The sequence below is a fragment of the Aythya ferina genome, assembly GCF_964211825.1.
Source record: "Aythya ferina genome assembly, chromosome: 19".
NCBI lineage: Eukaryota > Metazoa > Chordata > Aves > Anseriformes > Anatidae > Aythya > Aythya ferina.
This window is the reverse complement of record NC_140309.1, coordinates 4,633,993-4,653,156: the sequence shown is the minus strand read 5'-3', so window position 1 is coordinate 4,653,156 and position 19,164 is coordinate 4,633,993. Positions and strand designations below refer to the sequence as shown.

General features: G+C 60.0%; 1 protein-coding gene across 7 annotated transcripts in view; it reads left to right on the top strand.

Annotated features, from left to right (window-relative positions):
* The first annotated feature begins 1,548 nt into the window (after positions 1-1,548).
* The window catches only part of GTF2IRD1 (GTF2I repeat domain containing 1), a 57,083-nt gene continuing 39,467 nt past the window's right edge, over positions 1,549-19,164 (top strand). For 3 of the 7 annotated variants that reach the window (XM_084492902.1, XM_084492903.1, XM_084492901.1), the window contains exon 1: positions 1,614-1,877. In XM_084492902.1, coding sequence (XP_084349028.1) covers positions 1,629-1,877 — 249 coding nt within the window. In that variant the 5' untranslated portion in view covers positions 1,614-1,628. Of the gene's footprint in view, positions 1,567-1,613; positions 1,878-2,168; positions 2,302-9,728; positions 9,914-13,802; positions 13,996-19,164 lie in introns of those variants that run through there. The other 4 variants (XM_084492907.1, XM_084492905.1, XM_084492904.1 and 1 more) reach the window with 4 other exon arrangements.

The window sequence follows — 19,164 nt, the reverse complement described above, 5'->3', positions numbered from 1 at the left end:
CCCCACATGGGATGAGGTGCCTTCATTAACCACTGGCCAACAAAGGCACCTGCAGCCCTCGGACATTACCTTACACATGTGCTTTATTACAGAGGGCACGAGGAACAAAACAGCCCCTGCACCAAGCCAGTGCTCCCCAAAACACCTGCACATCACCATAAGCATGGCAGGGATGCAGAGCAGGGACAACCCTGGACAACGCACCCAAGCGTTGCATCAAAACACACTTTTTCCCCAATTTTTCCTTTGGTATGAGGTTTCCCCAGCCAGGTGCCCCAGATTTTGGCCGCAGAGCCCCACGGTGACACAGGGAGATAAAGTCACGGCGAGGAGCTCCACGCAGCACCGTGCGGCTGCTCCACAGGCGACTCCGTTGTTTGGCTCCTGCACCCGGGTGACCTAATTAAATTAATTTTGTGTGCTCTTTTTTTTTTTTCTTTTTTTTTTTTTCCCCGGTCTGGCTAAAAGATAATTAGCCAAAAGATGCCCTGATTTCTTTCTTCTGAGTAAGACCTTCCATTTAATTATTCAGAAAAGTGAGCTCGTCGTTTCGCTCGCCATTTGCGTTATTTAGGTCCCAGGGACAGCTGATGCCCAGAGCATTTTTGGGACCGCGATTCACACAGGTCTGCCCTGCTCTGGCCATCAGCGGGACAAATCCTGTCCCAGGCAGCCCCGTCCCACCAAACCCTTCATTCTCATTGGGGTTGTGTTGGGATTTGGGATGTTTGGGGGGATGCGGGGGGATGCCCGGCCCCTTGCGGGGGGTGATGAGGGCGGTGGGTTTGCCAGGCCTGGTGCCACAGGGAGGGAGCTGGGGGTACAGGGGCCGAACCCCCTTTCCCTGCTCCTTCGGAAACCCAAAGCCAGTGTTTTTGTTTTCTCCTAGGGTGTCTTCTTCTCCTTTTGACCCCGGAGCAGATACAAATCATCACTTATTTAAGAGAAAATGCAGCTAACGGAGGAGCTCCGTGCTACGTGCTTGGGGGGTGGTGGGAGGAGAGGGGGGATGCCAGCGGTTTTCAAACTTCACTCACACGCCCTTTTTAATCCTTTTTAACCCTTTTTATTTTATTTAGCACGTCAGTTGCCTCCGCTCATGGGGCGGTGGGAACCTGGGGAAGGGGGCAGGCCGGCTCCCTGCTGCCGAACCCAAACCCGCCCGGCTCCTCCTGCGGCCGGAGCAGCGCTTGTGGGGAGCCGAGCCGGGCTGTACCGAGCCGTGCTGACCCATAGCGATCCGTACCGAGCCGTGCTGACCCATAGCGATCCGTACCGAGCCGTGCCGAGCCGTGCCGGCACCAACAGGTGGCGACAGGCACCCGGGGATCGGCCCCGCTGCCACCCGCGCCCTGCTCCCCGCAGCCCTCAGCGGGCACGGCCGGTGCCGAGCCGAGCCGGGCCGGGCCGGGCCGAGCCACACAGCGCTCCCCATCCACCCCCAGCCCCGGCGGGTGGCTGAGGCACAGCCCGGCTCGGCTCGGCTCGGCACAGCCCTGCCCGGCTCAGCACGGCTCGGCTCGGCTCGGGTCCCCTCCCCCGGGCGGCGTGGTGCCGGTTAGCGCTGTATGTAAATGGCAGCCAATGGATGCTGCTGTTGCGCGGGGCTGGGATTAGCGGCGGGGCGAATGGCTGCCACTCTTACTGCCGCTCCAGAACAAAGAGCTCTCCGCGCCCGAGCAGGGCGCCCTGCCCGGCCCCGGCCCGGCCCCGGCCCGGCCCGGCCCGAGGGGAGGAGGCGGCGGCGGCGGGAGGCGGGCGGCGGGAGGCGGCTCTGCCCCGGCCCCGGCCCCGGCCCCGGCCTCGGCTCCTGCCCCGGCTCGGCCCGGCCCCGCCGCCCGCCCCCGCCCGGAGCCGCCCGGGGAGGCCGGAGCGCGGTGAGCGAAGTTGGGGCCCTGCCACGGCCGCCACTCCCCGGAGGGGGCCGGGGGGAGGTGGGGAGGGGAGGAGGGTGGCTGGGGGGGGAAGGTGGTGAGGGGGGGCTGGGGACAGGGCTGGGAGCAGCCCCAGGAGCAGAGCTGGGGACACAGCAAGGGACCGACCCCAGGAGCAGAGCTGGGCACCAGAGCTCCTCTGCGGCTCCCCCGGCCACACCGGGCTCTGGCCCTGCATGGGGCTGGGGACAGGGCTGGGGACAGCCAGAGCTGCGATGGGGAGAAAGTTCCTCCCCGGGGAGCCGGTGCCCTTGTCCTTCCAGCGCACGGGGCTGGCAGTGGGTTGATCCGGGATAAGCCGCAGGTCGGAGCGATCCCACTGCTGCGCCGCGCTGGAGCGAGCCCTGGACCCGGTGGCACGTCGCAGGTAACCCCGGGGGTGCGTGGCCGAGGGGCACCCCATGAGCCGGGGATGCTCGGGGCCGGGTGGGGATGTGGGTGCGGAGCCGCTCACGCTGGGAGCCCCCGCTGCGGGGTGGCTGCTCCCTGCGCTCCTGCAGAGGGGCTGCAGCCGGAGGAGGACCCCGCGATGTGAGCGCCGGGGGTTCGGCTCTGGAGATCCTCGCCGGAGGAGCCGGCACCCAGCCGAGCCGGGAGAATTTCGGGCTTCTAGGAAAACCACCGCAGCGCTCGAGCTGCGGACGAGGAGGCGATGCGCGGGCTGCCTGTGGCCAGCTGGAGCTCTCCGGCTGCCGTGGGCATCGAAGCAGCTCGGTGTGTCCCACGCCGGAGCACAGAACCCTTGCATGCCTGTTTGTGCCACCAAAATACCGCGCCCGCTCCTGCACTTCTCCCTCCTTCCCTGCTGACACTGCCTTGGTGGCCGCCCGGGTCCCACTGGGTGCTGCGGCCCCGAGGGGACACCCAGGAGGGTGCCAGAGGGGACACGCACCCCTGGGGATGTGCTGCCTGCCTGTGCTGCCCCTCCTGGAGGGGTTTTGTGTGGCTGTGGGGTGCTGGTGCTGCGGCGGGGCTGGCACGCCTCCTGGGCTCGTGCTGGCCTTCGGGAACCAGCATGGGAAAAGGGGACACCAGGAACGCCGGGCACTTCCAACACCCCCCAGTCTGTGTCTTGGGTGGGGAGAGAAACCCCCCAGTAAGGGGGACGGGGCTGTCCTGGGCAGGTCCAGGTGCCACGGTGCATCCCTGCCCGCGTGTCAGTGCTTTGCTTCAAGCCTGGTGCTGCTCTTGGGTCTGATCCCGAAAGCAGCCCCACATTTGTGCCTCATCTCCTGCGCCGCTCATGCCAGGGAGGAGAGGCGCGAAGGTCCCCGGCGCCTTTGGGTTTGCTAATGAGAAGCTGGAGAGGAGGGAAGGAACCTGCTCGGGGACGTATTTAGCAACTTGCCCTACAAGCCCGGCGTGAGGGACGCCTTGCCCTTGCTTGCTGTCCTGGCAGCCTGGCACAGGGAGGCGACTTGCAGGACCTCGCACGGTGCAAGAAGGGCCCGTTTTTAGGCTGTTTCCATCTCCCAGCACCCGGAGGACAGGCCGGGCTGTCCTGCACCCACACCTGCATGGACGGCGCCACCTCTCAATCGAGCAGCGCTCGCCTGAAACGAAGGAAAAAAAAAAAAAAACCCAAACCCCAAAACCCCAGACCATAACAGTGGTTGGAGTGATCTCCCGCTGTTGGAGCTGATGGGGGATTCCCATCTGCTGTTCCCACAGGAAATAGCTGGGATTTTTTTAGGCAATTATCAATGCCCTGTACTTCCTCTGGGAATTTCATCGGCTGCACCCTGGCGGTCAGGCTTGGTGGAGGAATGCGGAGGGACAGCGACGGGGCCCGGGCTCGTTCCCTGCCAGCCACGGTGCGGGCACAGGACTAGGTGCCAGCCGTCCCCATGGCAGAGGGTGCGTTTGCTCTGTTTGCTGCCTGAGCGTAGGTTGTAGCTGCTGCTGGTGGTGGACGTGCTGGTGGTGGTCATCACCAAAATTGAGGTGTGAGTGGTGCCACCAGAAGCCTTGCCCTTGAGGACGGGAAGGAGAGGACCTACAGGGAGCCTCTTCCCAGGATGGAGGTGTCCACCAGGAGCTAAATTTTGTATTTGTAGAGTTTCTTTATTGGCGAGCTCCCAGTTGAAAGCTGTAGGGAAGGGTCTCCTGGTATCTCCTGGATCTTCCCACCTGGAGGTTCATCAGAGCAGCAGGGCTTGAGGCAGAAAGCAGGACGATTTCTCGGGAGGTGAGCGGTTGTTGCAGACCAGGGCAAGGTTTCCCAGAGAAATTTCTCTGCCCAGGTGCAGCCTTTCACTTTCCACTGTGTGTTTTATTTCAATCTCTTGAGACATCATCTTTAAAAAGAGGTTAGGAGCCCTTGGTCTGGTCAGAAGCTGTGGGAGACTCCAGGCTGCGCAGTGGCTGTGATTCAAGCAGACCTTACAGATTGTGGCTTTGGGGTTTTTTGCTTATTGTTTTGGGCGAGGCTGCAGGTTTAATGCATCCTTCTGCAGCGCTTAACATGACCCCATGGATCGAATTTGCTTTCAGTGGTGCCGGGAGCCCTGCCTGGCCGAGGTCCCCCTTCCCCACTGGCTGTGTCCGAGCAGGAGCCGCGGCCCCAGACTGGGTCCCACCAGCTGGGTGCTGGGATTTGGCGGGGGGTCTGGTCTGAGACAACCCCACGGAGCAGCTTTATCAGCTGAAGAGGTTCCGTGTTACATGCAGGGCAGGTGGGAGGACCTGTGCAGGGCCTTGTGTTTCCAGATCTGCTGCCAATCGTCGCTTTTCAGACGCTTTGATGGTGATTTCCAGGGGGCTTACCTACAGCATCAGGAAGGCTTTCCCCGGCGGGTAAACGTTATTAAGAAAAGCACTCAGTGCAAGAATTGCCTTCTTAAAAGCAGATTGCACCTTGGTGGGATTTACATTTGTATATCCAAACAGCTTCTGTTTGAATTTTCTGGCTTTTGTGGCTTTGTCTCCGCTCAGTGCTGTGATGGCTGTTTTAAGAAGAGAATTAACTTCAACTAGATGAATAGGAGACCGGCACAGACTATTGCTCTGCCTTTGCAAATTCACAGCAATCTAATCATCCTTTACCAGGACTTTCTTCCTCAAAGCTAATCTCCACCTTTCCCTTGAATTATGAGGCGCCTCCATCTTTGTCTCCTCTAAACCTGCAACATCAGAGGGAGCAAACCCACACGTGGAGGCTCCGAGCCTCTCGGGAGCTCCTCCACCGTTTGCTCCAGAAGCTTGAAAGGGACACAGGTGGATGTCCCTTGCATGGATGGTGTCCTGCGTGGGGGCTGCAGGGCTTTGGTGCTCACCTGAGCCACCCCGGCAGCCGGGGCTGAGCATCAGGGAGCTGAGATCCGCTCCTGGAGCAGGGGGAGCTGCGGGGAGTGGAAAGGTGCCGTGGAGCTTCGGTTGGGCTGGATGTGGTGGGGGTGAAAATCCTGTGGGAAGGAGGCTTTGTAACTATTTTTTTTTTTTTTTTGTACTTTCTCTCAGTCTGGTTGCTGCCAGGTGCTGCTCTTCCTGCTTAGCTCGGGGGGGGAGCACTGATGTTCCTGGAGAACAAACCTCCCCCCCCCCCATGAGGCACGTGAGGGATTTGCACACTTCCAGGAGAAAGGCAGTGCCTGCCCCGTAATAATCAGGAGCTTCATGGTGTAATTTGTGGGGGAGAAATCCCTCTAAATGAGGCGAGGAGCTGTGCAGCCAGGCTGGGGCTGAGCCCTGCCCTGGCCGAGGCAGGGGATGCCCCATGGGTTGTGTGGTTGAAAGAGAAGTGGTTGAGGAGCCCTTGGCTTCCTCCTTCCCTGACTGAAAAAAATGGAAAAGCAGGAAAACCTCAGAGCTTTCCCTCTCTCATCTGACGACCAGAAGAATTTAGAGGTGGTTGTTTTGCCCTCACGTGGAGGATCGCGGCCTTTGGTGTGCCCCCTGCCTCACAGGCCCGGGGCCAGGCCGCGCTCCGACCTGTGCCCGTGGCTCTGCTCCCCCACACTGTGGAGCCTCATGGTCAAAAGGCCGAATCACAAATCATTTTGTGGTGCCTGTGAGCTGCCCTTGCTCTCCTGTTGCCTAAATCAGTGTGTAGATGTGAGCTCCGGAGCGATGGGTTTTAGTCCTGTGGGCCCTCCTCGCTTTGCCTTGTTCTTTTCGGCACTGGGGCTGCTGAAGCCCAGGGGCTGGCTTCTGTCTCGCCCTGTGTTGTTCAAGAAACGCGATAAAACAGCCTCGTTGGGTAAATACAACGGTGTTACAACCCGCCATCTGCCAAAGCACTGCGTGGAGTGGCAGCAGCTCCTCGGTGAGCTGCTGCTGGCGGGGCTGGAGAAATGTCACCTCTTTGGGGCCGCGCACCTCATGGTGGGAATGGGGCGGAGAAAGGGCTTTTCCTTATGGCTTCCTTCCCCTTCACCGGCCTGGGGACAGATAAATCAGACTGGGACAACTGATTGCCACAGGAGCAGGGTGGGCTTGTGTGGGGAGACTCCCTTGAGGGTCATCAGCGAGTCCCCCAAAAACCAGGTGTGCTGCTGCCACCTTCCTGAGCCAGAGCCTCTGGTTGTACCATAAGGAGATGTGCTTGTGCATCAGGACATCTCTGGGGGTCTGGGGCTCTGGGGGTGGGTGGGCACAGCCAGGTCTGCAGGGATGTCCCTGAGATGCCGCCACAGCCATGGGAGCTGTGGACACACGGCTCTGCTCTTCCCCCGCCGCCGTCCTTCCTCCCGTGGGGCTGGGAGCAGCGACGGGGTTTGGGGAGGGGGGGACACCCACACAGGCACTGGAAGCCCTCCCGCAACCTCCGGAGGCGAAATATGTTAGGAACTCTGCTTGTTTAAAGAGCCTTTGGGGTTTGGGGCCTTAAATAAACATCCTGGTTGGGGTTGGGGTTGGGGATGGGGATGCTCAGCCCGCGGGAGGCCGGGGGGGCAGGGAGCTGTACGGGTGCCCAGAGCCTGCGTGCGCCTCCTGACAAGGTTATAAATTAGCGCCATTAGAGGAGGATCACCGAGAATAAATCGCTCTGCACCCTTTCGGGCCATCGCTGCGCTGTAATTTCATCTCGTCTTTCTGGGGACAAATGCCTAGAAAGCCCCCGGATGAAATTACAGCCACCCAGCCCACGAGGGGGGCACCGCGCCCTGACTCCCAGCCGGGGGTTCGTGCCCCCAGCTCACCAGGAAGATGCAGGCACCCCAAATAGCGCTCGGCCGGAGGAGCTGAGCATGGCTTGCATTGAGAACCCCACGGGGTGGGAACGAGGGATTAGCCGGGTGTTGCTGCAGGGGTTTGGGGCAGGTTTTGCCAGGTGCCCGGTGGCCACGCTGGCCCCGTGCCATCGCTCACCGTGCGGCAGTGTGCCCGACCCGAAACCCCGGCCAAACAGCAGGGCTAAAACCAAGCAGCCCGCGTGCTATTAATACGAATGCGTGGCTAGAGCAGGAGGCGGGCGACCTTTATCAAGACATGAAACATTTATTAAAACCATTAGGATTAGCGTCAGGTTATATTTATTTATTTTCTTTTATTTTATGAAAACTGGAGCACGTGAGCCCCGTGAGATGGCCGCACCGGTGCAGTGCATCCCCTGGCTCCGGATGGGTCCCAGCGTTGCTTTGCTGGAGCCAGGGATGGAAAAGAGCCAAGGGCGGCGTTAGGTGGCTTTTTCCCACCTGCCCAAAGGTATTTATTTCTCTTAGGATGGGACTGGTGAGCGGGGGATTATTCTGGGCTGTGGGCGAGCTCCCTGCATCCCTCCTCGGGTTTTCCCAAGCTGCTGCTCCGCGGATTACGCGCGCTCTTGAAAACGTCTTTGTTTTGCGATGTTTGCTATTGTAATTTATGTATGATGCTGCCGCTTGTTGAAAAACAAGGTCTTTATCTCCGTGGGAATTACACCTGCATAAATACAGCCCATCAATGGCTGCGTGCGCCAGGCACGCCGTGACAAAAGCCGGCTCTGGCGCCGCAGCAGCGCTGCAAAAGTTTCCCCCACTTCTCCGCCGCTTTCCTCCGCTCCTCGCACACCCCGCTGCTTGGAAGCGAGCTGCTGGTTTTGTGGGCACACCGCCCTTTTTTTTTCTTGTTCCCCAGTTCTTCCTCCCCTAGCATCATAGGTATCGCTTCTGCTGTTGAGCATAAATATTTTTTTGGTTCCCGGTTGATTTTTTGGGGGGCGAAACAAGTGCTTTCATGCTCGCCGACCTCCCGGTGCGACGGAGCCGTCGGATGGAGCCATGAGCACGAAGGGGCTTCTGTGGGCGGCTGCCGGCGCAGGACTATTTTTAACACAGCCGGGATTTTACCGCGCTGCCACTGATGCACGGGAGCACGTAGGCATCCGTTCTCATTTTTAAACCCGATAATTAAGGTGAATGCGCAGGCCGGCCCCGCCGGGGAGAGGCGCTGCCGAGGATGCTCCGGGTTGCCGGGGCCGGCAGGCAGGTGGCCACCGGAGCCCTTCGGAGGCGTGGGCGCTGCAGGACCAGACGAGCAGGAAGGGAAATCGCTGCCGTCGGGGATCCGGCTGCAAGTGTGGCAGGACGCGCTCCCCATCGGCACCGCCAGACGGCCGGACAGACGGCCGGCTGTCTGTCCCCAGCCTCCTTGCCCCGGCCAACCTTCCCCCGAAGTGGAACGGAGGCGGTTGGGTGCACGGTGGTGTCGCACGGGTGGGAGCTGAGATGTGGGTGCCGGCAGCTCCCTCCTCTTCCTCCTGCTCTTCCTCCCCACGACTGTTTGGTCACGGTCGGGTCGGGGGGTGCCAAGCCCCTGCACGCTCCCCGCCGGGAACCTCGCAGCAATGCCGGTGCAAAGCCTTGCAGCAACCGCAGCTCCTCTCAAACTGATGTGCTGCGGGCTTGTGAAGGGCTTTTCTTTCTCATTTTTCTTTTTCTTCCTTTTTTTTTTTTTTTCCCCTGCGCTAACCCGCTTTTAGCCAGCACTGTTACAAGGCGTTTAAGCCCAGAACGTTCCTTCTCGCTATTGATTTTGCTTTCTGCTTAAATCTCTCTTTATTGCCCTTGGTATTTTGAGGAGCTGGAAGGAGAGCAGGGAGAGCTGAGCTGCTGCTTCGAAGAGTTTTGCCTCGCATGGGTGGAGGCTGAGGGAGAAATCCCTGGCGATGGCAGCTCCCCACTCCTCTGCCTCCCGCTGTGGGGTGAGGGCTGGGACAAGCCCTGGAGGTGTCCCCATCCCGCGGCTCCCTGTGCATGGAAAGGGGTCCGAGGATGTGTGGAAAGAGCTCTGAAGCCTCAGGTTCCTGGTGCCCAGGTAGCAGCAGTGTCCAGAAGAGCCGTGTCTCAGCTGGGTGAGCATCCCAGCAAATCCCACAGCTCCTTGGGGTCCTACAAAGGAGCTCGGCTCCTGTGCGGCAGGGCCGGGAGCTCCGGGTGAGCTTTGTGCCCTCGGCTCAGGGCACACCGTGGAGCTGTGAGCCCGGTGTGCTGCTTCTCCCGAGGCGATCAGGAGGTGGGCAGGGGATGTAGAATAAGTCCCAACAGCCCCGTTCCCAGGGAGAAATGTGCTTGGGGTGGCCAGCTCCTGTTCCTTCCTAGGCTGTAGCTTGGACCAGCTTTGTCCCCACGTTCCTGCTGGTGGCACGCCGGGATTTTGCTACCAATAAGCAAATAAAGCTTCTAACGAGCTTTTTGGGCTCCTCCTGGCTCGGGCTGGGCACAGGGCAGAGGGCAGGCACTGGAGACGTTTCGGAGGAGGAGGTATGGCAGCGCACAGCCCCACTACAGCCTCCTTAAATATTTACCTTCCCGGCACAAGGCAGCTCCGCGCTTCCCCGCCGCGCACGGCAGGTCGAGGGCTCTCCAGCGCCCTGCTCCGGAGGCAGCTGCTCCGATTGCCTAATTGCTTGCCGCCCATTTAAGGGGAACCGATTAAGAAATTAATTCAGAGTCTTAGGCGGCGCAGAGCCCGATGTGAATGCTTTGATCGCCGCGGAGCAGGGACGGATGCGGGCGAAGGCGCTGCTCGCCATCCGTCTGCGGCGGGAGGTAATTAAGGTACGGCTGCCGTTCGGGCGGTCACGGCTCCGGCGTGGGTTTACGCAGAGGTGGTCGGGCTTGTTTATGTGCAGGTTGTCCTTTTTTCTCCGGGTTTCACCCCAAGAATAGCGCGGAGATACCCTCTGTCGGTGCAGGTGAGCCCAGAGCCCTGCGTGCAGAGAGGGGTGCTTGGGATGGGGAAAATACTCTTTATTTTTTATTGGTTTCTACAAGTTTTGTGGTGTGTGGGTTCGGGGGGTTTGGGGTGAGGGTCCATGCTTGGTGCGGGCCTGAATTTGGGTAACCGAGCCCCTCAGCACCGTTTCCTTGTCATCCCCACACCCACGGGAGGCTCCGAATCGGAGGCGCCGCTTCGCTTTGCGCTTCTCCGGGTGCTGGCAACCCGATTAAAGCATCGCAGCGCTGCTTGGAAGGGAAATGTGCCATAAGGCAGGTTTGCTTTTTGCAGGATTAAAAGCAAATAAATATTTATACAGTATGCAAAGCAGGCTCGATAAGATATGCACATCAGCGAGAATTTGAAGCGGTTTAGTTTTGGGTGCAAGATTAAGGGGTGTGCGTGTCGGTGCATTATGTAGTTCTAAAGGGATGTTTTCCTCCTGCTGCACAAAAATAAAAATAGGAAGGGAAGAGCCGTTTGCGCTTCTTGGTCCGCTCTGGTCTTGGGTTTCACGATCTCCGTGCACGCCCGTATCTTTAACTGCAGGGATGGAAAAAAGCCAAGGAGAGAGGGCAGTGCAGGCTGCATTTCGTATGCAAATATCATGCTGGCCCCGTTCCTAATATTCGCTGTGTTTACACGTAAATGCAAACAACTGTTGACTTAGTTTCAACAGATAATGTGTTTCATAACACAATGGAAATTAGAATTAATCTGGAATTGAGCAGGGGCCGTGTGTGTTTCCGCCAGAGCTGAGGCTCCGTGGGGGCTCGGGACGGGGCTCGGGTGATGCTCAGCACCCCCAGCCTGTGCTGGGGAATTTCATTTCCCCTTTTCTCAGTTCTTGTGAATTTTTTTGTGGAGTCCCTCCTCGCTCCTGTTGGTGTGGGGGGACCCCTCTGCCACCGATGTGCTGTGCCAAACCGGCCTGAAGGCCGTCCAGGCGCCGTGGGAGGGATGGGGGGGGTTCCTCTGCAGGAAGAGTGAGCTGAACCGGCTGGGAGTGCGCTCAGGGACAGCGTCCCCCGAGGTGACACGGACGTGGGGTGATGTGGGGACAGACAGCTCCTCGTGGGGAGCGAGGTGCTTGGAGAAACGCCAGCGTCCGCATCCGCCGCGTCCCCTGGGGCTGGGTGGCAGAGCCCAGGTCACCTTGTCCTGGTGGTGACTCCCCGTGGAAGCATCCAGGAGAGGCCCCGGCTGTGTTTTAGGGCCTCATCCTGGCCTCCTCCGGCCCGGGGCAGCCCTCACTGGGCTCCCGGCTCCCTCCGAGGCTTCCTCGTAGCCCCGGGGCGGAGCAGCATTGCCCGGGAGCCGATCATTTGGGAGCAGCGTCATCCCCATCTCAGGGCGTCTGCCTGTCCCCGTCCATCTGTCTGCCCATCCCTAGTAATTTTTCACCGACTGGCTGGCTCCCACCGGGCGCCGGCTGCAGGAATTGGGCAATTGGATTTGGGATGTGCCATCCGCCACTGATGGATCTCCACGGGACAGGTGGCACCAGAGGGGACGTCCCGGCCCCGAGGCGTGCGGTTTTGCGGCTGCCAGGGCCCCTGGGGATGCCGTGCCCGTGCTGTTGGGGTGTGGGGGAGCAGGATGCGTCCCCGGCCGGTCCTGCTGCCCGTGCGGGATGTGCAGGGTAATTGTATTCCTGCCCGGGCTGGGTGGGGGCCGTGGGCACCTGGGGCTGTTTGTGTCCTGGAGCTGGCAGTGATGCAGCACCCCGATAACACCAGGTAAGGGCAGGATCAGCGTGGTGCTGGTTTTCGGGGCTCCCATCCCGATGCGCACACTCGGCGTGGCCCGCAGCTCCTCTGTCAGATCCTCTCTGGGTCTTCCCCTTAAAAAAAAGGACCGAGCAGGATTTAGGAGCAGTGTGCTCCATGTGTCGGTGCTAACCCCCAGCCCCCAAATCGCCTTTCCATGCCCTGTGTGGCGCTGATGGTTGCGCGTGGGTGCTGTAATCCCCGCGGAAGGCCCGTGTCGTTAGCTATCACCGGGCTTATTTATGCAGAGCGGAGCCAGGCACGGGGTGGCAAGCAGCACGTCCTGTAACAGGGGGAATACTCGCTCCTGAAACAACAATAACCGGAGAGCTGAAATATCAGCGATAAAATTAAACCGTAATGAGATTAGGCAGTGGCTCTTCCATCCGAGCGCGCCTCGCGCGGAGATAATTACCCGGGAAGAGCAGCGAGCACGCTGCGGGCACGGCCGTGGGCTGGGATGGGGACAAGGGACGGGGACGGGCGCCGGGGCTGCTCCTGGTGGAAAAGGGAAACGGGGCTGAGCCCCAAAAAGCCGGATGAGGCGCAGACCTCGCCAAATTCACGCCCCGGTGGCTGTGATTTCGTGCGTCGCTGCCTTGGAGCAGCCCAGCTCGTGGCCAGGCGCAGGAGCTGCGACGATGCGTCGCCGGCGGGTGGGATGGGGAGGCAGAAAACGTGCTGGGGCTGGGACCTCGTTGGAAGGGATTTGGTTCTGGGGTTTCGTTTCTGCATCCCCAGGCGCGGGGCATCACCTTCACCCGCACGCGGGATTTGTCTTTGATGTGGAGGAAAAAAGGAAGGGGGGAAAAAAAATAAATCCATGTGGCTGTGTGATATAAAATCTGAGTTTGGATCTCAGTAACTGCATGGAAAACAACAGGCTTTTTATGTTGGCTCTCGGGGTAGGAGGAGAGCAGGCTAGAATAAAGATTTACAGTGTTTGGGAGATTAAAGGCCCTTGGTACATTGTTCAAATACCACGAGATTAGTTTCCAAGGAGACGGATACCAGTTGCCATAGGCACCGGGGGGCCAGGAATTAGGATTGCGATTTTTTATCCTGATCACGCAAACAGTAGCTGAACGCTGCTAAAACTCCGGCTTTAAATAACACGAGTGTTAGCTTACATACCAAGAAAGCAGAGTCTGGAAACTGGATCCCATCCTCTCCCCGCTCCCCATCGCCCTTGGCTTCTTGCAGGGCACCTCAACCGCAGCCGCCCCGTGCCACGTTGGACCCAGCTTTAAAAATTCGGGTGCCGCGAGGCGGCGTGGGGCACGAGCCCCCCGTAACACCCGGTGTCCACCACCAGATGTTGGGTTTTGGCCCCGAGTCGCTCCTGATGCAAAGCCCCACGCGTGGTGCTGGGCGGACGATGCGTGGCACCGCTGCACCTCCTCGCCACCAGCCGGCTTCGGGCTCCTGCTCACATGGCACCGAGGTGCAACCCACACCCCTGGTGCCACCCCAAGCCCTGCCCCGACGGCTCCGGGGTTCCCGGGTTGGTCTCATCTTCCTATTGAGGCTCGCTCCTGTTTCGGGCCGCCCCGCAGGAACTATTCGTGGGCGGCAGCTGTGGCGGTGCAGCACCAGAGCGAGCTCCCGGTGCCCCCTCCTAATTTTAGCTGCTGTGGGCCACCCACTTCTGGGAAATGCAACCTGAGCCCTGGCACCACCGCAGCACCCATCCCTCGTGGCCCTGCCACCTGGGCACCCCGCGCTAGCAGCGCCTGCTCCCCGCTCCCCACTCCCCACCACAGCACTCGCAGCATCCCTCCCTTGCCGCGGCGGCGACGCTCCGATTAATGCTTTGGGTTTCCCCCCTCCCTTCCTTTTTGTCTCTCTTTTTTTTTTTTTTTTTTCCTTCTTTAATAAATGAAGAGGCAGTTGCTCGAAGCTAGAGCTTCTGTGCCTGCCCGCCGGGAGGTTGCGGCGTGGAAACTTGGCTGCGTGGGGATGCTTGAAACGCGCGGCGGAGCCGGGGGGAGCGATCCTGCTCGGCTGCGGTGACATGGAGGTGTTATCGGGGGGGGCACCCCGACTTCCAGCCGCCGCTTTGCTCCCACCTCTCCCTTCGCCCTGTGCAGAAGCCCACGATAATTTTCCCGTTCGTCCTGCGTGCGCCGAGAGCGGGATTTAGAAAAAGAAAGGTAGCGGCAGAATGAAACGCTCGGATTTTGCTTCCCGTAGGAAAAAGCTCCATTCCTGCTGCGGAAACACCTCCTGGCTGCTCGCGGGAGCCTCGGGTTTGTTCTGCGCTTGTTTGCGGAGCGGGACGGAGCTGAGCCGGGTGAGAGATTGGCCGTGGAGCAGCTGGGGCAGCGGCGCTCCGGCTGCGCTGCCTGGGGATGTTTTCGGTTCTGTGCCGGCGTGGACGTGAGGAGCTTTTCCAGCAGGTGCCCTGGTTCCTGTGGGTAAAGTAACCCAGCCAGGAGGTGTCTCGTGGCCTGGAGCTGTTCCTCCCGGTGTTACCCAGCTGGAGAGGGTGAAAGAAAACCACCAGGTTTTGGTGGTTTGGTTTGGGGGACCCCTCCTGGCCTAGGTGCGGGGGCTGCCGGCACCGCGGGGATGCGGGCGCAAACCACGTGCGTGGTCAGGGTACCCCAGGCTGTGCCTGGGGGCTGTCTGCCCCCTGATCACCTTCATTTGGGGACTTTTGCGAACAGGTGTAGCAAAAAAGGAAGCCTGGGGATGTGGGGAGAGACGTTGCAATGGGGCGGTGGTTATGGGGCAGGTTATGGGGCTGGGGGATGCAAACCTGGCCTTGTTCTCGCAGCGGCCACGTTCGCAGGGCTACATGGGTACCCCAAAAATCAGAGCACCCCCCCTCAGGAGGGCTGCGCAGCAGCACGGGGGTGAGATCAGAGATCTGGGGGCTTTGGGGAGTGTTTGGACACTGGAGAATGTCGATGGGTGTTTTGTGACCAGAGGTATCGTGGTAATTTGCTGGAGCTGGCATCAGTGCTGACCGTGCTGCTCACCAACCGCCGACGGGGCAGACTGTGCTGAGTTAGGCGCGGGGGATTACATTTTAGTGGGTTTTGGGATCACCAGGGTGTGAGGAGCAGTTATTTCTCTGCCGGCAGGCCGTGCAGGGGGAGCCTTTCATCAGCCCCTTCACGGTGCGAAGCAGTCGCTTGCCGGCGTGCGAGCAAGCTGCCCGTGCCGAGCAGACATCCCCGCCGTGCTGACAGAGCAGGGCCGTGCCACGGTGCTCATCACCGCCAAAAGACCCCAAAGTCCCCAAAATGTGTCGGGGTAGGTCAGTGCCCTCGGTCGGCCTCCCCTTCCTGCAGCCCGTGGGGACGTCGGGGCCGGTCCCTGCGCCGGGAGGGCGGGTGCTGTCTCCGGGGTGCTGTGCCCAGCCAGTGCCATGAATTGGCCCTGCAGCTCCTATCGGGACAGCTCATGCTGAATTTTAAAACGCGTTTGATGATGGCTGGGGCTAATTACTTAAATGTCCTCCAGGGCTGGTGTAATTTCTAAAAATCCCCTTAAACGCGCCTGCCCAGAGCAGAAGGCAATTACACCCCAGATCTCTGCCAGCTCATCGTTACACACGGACGTGGCTCATGGACCCTCCGGCCACCGGCGTTTCAGGTGAAACCTCCCGAGTGACTCAGGAGCCCCGGCACCATTTTCAGAAGTCCTTTTGATTCCGGGCAGCCCAATTTCCCCCGGCAGTGCCCCAACGCCTGCCCCAGGCCGTCCCTCCTCTCCCCCAGCGGGGTGAACGCGCCGTGAGCCCATCTCAAGTCCTTCCCTGAGACATTGCTTTGACTGCTTACATTCGGTGCGTTTTATGGATGCTTCATGCAGTAAAAATGGCCAGGGCTACGTTTTTATGGACCTGCAGGAAAAAAATAAATAAATCACCCGATTTGTGGAAAGCCGGTACTGGTAGGGAACAGGACGAGAGGGCGATGCACAAAGTCCTCGGTCCTGGCCACGCGGCTGTTCCCGTCCCGCAGCATCACAGGTCCCCTGCTTGGCACAGGGCTTAGCCGGGGATAATGCCCCAAAAAAGAGGTTATTGCCTTTTTTTTTTTCCCTTCTGGCTGCGGGACTTGGCTTGTGATGCCGCCACGCATCCGTTCCCTTCGCTTGGTCCTAGCTGAACCTGTTTATAATTTGAAAGTTACAACAGCGCCGTTCTGTGCTCGGAAATTTGTTTTTGGGGGGCGGGGGGGGTGGTGATGTTCCTGCTTTGTTTGCCTTATTTTGCTGTTTTGTTTGCTCGGAAGGCTGTGGAAATGGTGACGCAGCGCGCCGGGCGGGCGGATGTTTATTTTCGGGAGGGATGCTGCGAGGCGGGCGGGGAGGCGATGCTCAGGCTTGGGGTGGGGATTTTGGGGACCAGGTCTGTCCCTGTCCCCGGGAGCAGGCAGAGGGGGCAGGACGGGGCTGGCTGGTGGCGGGGACGCAGCGGCACCTGCGGGAACAGCTCCAGGTGGCCAGCTGGGACTCGTCCTTGCGTCCTCGGCGCCCGGACCCCTCGCTCGGGGATTTCGCCGTGCCCCCGTCCCACCCGCAGCCAGCCCTAACTGGTGTAAGAATGGTTTACCCCAGTTTCCCTAAAGCTTAGTTTCCCTCTGATTAGACAAACAACTTCAAGCTGTACATCTTAATTTGATTTGGATAAGCCTATCGCTTGCCATGAAGTCTTTTTTTTTTTTTTTTCCCCTCCCGTTTATTCCCCTTCTCCCCTTCTAAATCCGCTGTCGCTGCTGTTCGTGACCATAACTGATTAAACGAATTACAGCAATATTCTCCCCCCCCCGAGATGAAGACCCAGACGCATCACTTGGGCCACGTTTGTGCTGCCCCTGGGGGGGAGGCAGAGGGACGAGGGAGCTGCAGCTCGCGCTCGCCGCGGGGCCGCCACCAGCCCCATCCTCTGGGGCCGGCTCCTCAGCACCACCAGCAGCACCGACCTCTCTCTAATAGCAGCAATTTATCATTATAATAATTAGGGTGCTCGGAAATGCGTGCAGGCAGCGTGATCAAAATAAGGCTGCTGTCCACCAGCGCTCCCAGGGGGGCCCAGCAGCGAGCGGTGCTGCATCCCTGGGCCATGTCCCTTCCCGGCGGGGCCTCCAGGAGATGCACGGTCCGAGCCCGCTGTCCTGGCTGGGACGTGGGTGGCATCCCCGCCCGCACGGGTGTCCCAGCTCCTGGTGGCTCTGTGGCACCCAGCTGCTCGAGGGCTGCCCGAAGCCTGCAGGTGGCCGGGCCCCTCGTCCCCCAGCCCGCAGGACAGGGCGCTTTTGGTGAGCCTTTTGGGTTCCCTCCCCAACATCGTCCCCGGGGACAAAACTCCGCCGTCAGCTTTGCTCGGGCAGGCAGCGCTGTTAAGAAATGTCAGCTGCTTTTAAGAGGATTTTTCTGGGTCAGTGCTGGCGTGGTGCAGCAGAAGCCCTGGCACTCATTGCTCTGCCAGCCAGAAGTGCCCGCGTGGCCCCAGCGCAGCCCCACTGTCCCCTGCCACTGTCCCTGTGCGAGCAGCCAACCCAGGGCAGGTCTGGGACGCAATTTCTGCAGTTTGGTCATTAACATTTCCCTAACGAGGAGTTGTCCCTGCCCTCATCAGCTTGTTTGGTGCCCTGCTGAGTGCGCCCATCCCTCCCGGGCACCGGCAGAGATGCCCCGATGGAGACAAGGGGGCCAAACCCCACTCTTTTCCCCCTGCTTTATCCGGCCCGGATTTGCATGCAGCTGACTCCTGCAGGTCGGATGCAGGCGTGAATCAGAGCGGGGCGGTGAGCCGCTTCGGTTCTCGCTTTGACTTTCAGCCCTGCTTTTAAGCAGGGTTTAATCTCGGCCCAGGAGGCACCGGCACCGCGCGCGGGGCTGCCGGGCGGCTGCGGTTTTTGTCTGCGCAGCAAATCGAGTTACGCACAGGCAGCTTCATTCATATTCCTCGGCTCGCCCTGCCCGGCTCCTTCTAATCTCGCCTCATTAGAAATTCCCCGGCCCCTTTTATCTGCTCGCAGCTTCGAGCACATGATTCACGGTCTGCTTTGAATGGCTCGCCGGCGTTCTCCTCTCCTTTCGCCATCCTTTCTTTGCAGGTTTCAAGCCGGGCTGTGTGGCGCTCTGCATCTCCCCCTCCCCATGTTTTTGGGTGCTGCGGGCGCGATGCTGTACCCAGTATGGGAGCAGAGAGCTTGGTGCGGGGTGAGCCCCTGCCTCAGTTTCCCCCAAAGCATCGGCATCGCCCTCGGTCGTGTCCCGTGGGTGCACCCCTGTGCAGGGACCTGGCACTGTCACTGCACATGTGGCTGGGCCCCACACAGAGCTGTGTGGGGTCACCAGGTGTTGGTGCAGCGGGATGGGACATTTCCCCATGCTTATCTTCTCCACCTCATTCTGAGTAGCTGGATATTGTGGCTTGGCTTGAGCCAGTCCATTTTTCCCCTTTTTTTTCCCCATTTTACAGCAAGGGATGGAGCTCCTGGGGCTAAGCTCCTTTTTGGCTGCAGGGTCCCTGCTCCCACTGGCTTTGACCCCCAGGACCCCAAACCCTCTCCTGAGCGGCTGTTTGGGTGACACCCCATTGCCTCAAACCCCTTTGAGACCAAAACAAAAAGGAAAAAAAGACAAAAAAAAAAAAAACTAACGAGACTTTTGCTTTCTCCCCAAACCGAGCTTGTTGGTGGTGAGCGAGGTGATGGCCGAGCGCCCCATGGCTTTGGTGCACCCTGAGGACACCTTTGGGTGCCAGCTGCTCCCCTGGGTGCAGGGAGAGCCCCTGGGGATGGGGAGTGCGGGGTGGCTGGCGCGGCGTCCTCATGGGGACACGTGTGTCACCCCTTCTGCTCCATATCCTCCCCCTTGGCACAGTCACGACCCCCTTTGGGCAGGGTGTCCCTCGTGGTGGTGGCCCAGGGCTGGAGGTGACCCCGCTGGATCCGCCGGGCCCGGTGCTGCTGGGACGCGTGGCGCTGGCGCCGGGGTTTGGTTACGGCTTGGCAGCGAGCGCGGGTAGCTGCTTTTTCTGCTCCTGGCAGGGATGAGCTGATTCGCACGTGGGTGTCTTCCGCATGCCTTTGATTTTCTGCTTCTCCTCTTGCTTCTACCCACCCGCGTGCAGGGCGGCTCCACACCGGAGAGATGGGGCCGGGGGCGTGGGCTGCCCCAGCCCCGTGCTGTGCCTCGGTTTCCCCTGGCATCGTGGTGGTGCCGCATCCCGGCGCGTGTCCATGGGGCAGGGGGACCCAGGAGGAGCAGCAGCACTGACAGCAAGCTGAGTGCTTGCTCAAAACCCATTTCTCTTTCTTTTTTTTTTGGCAACTTTCATCATTTTTTTTTGCCATGAG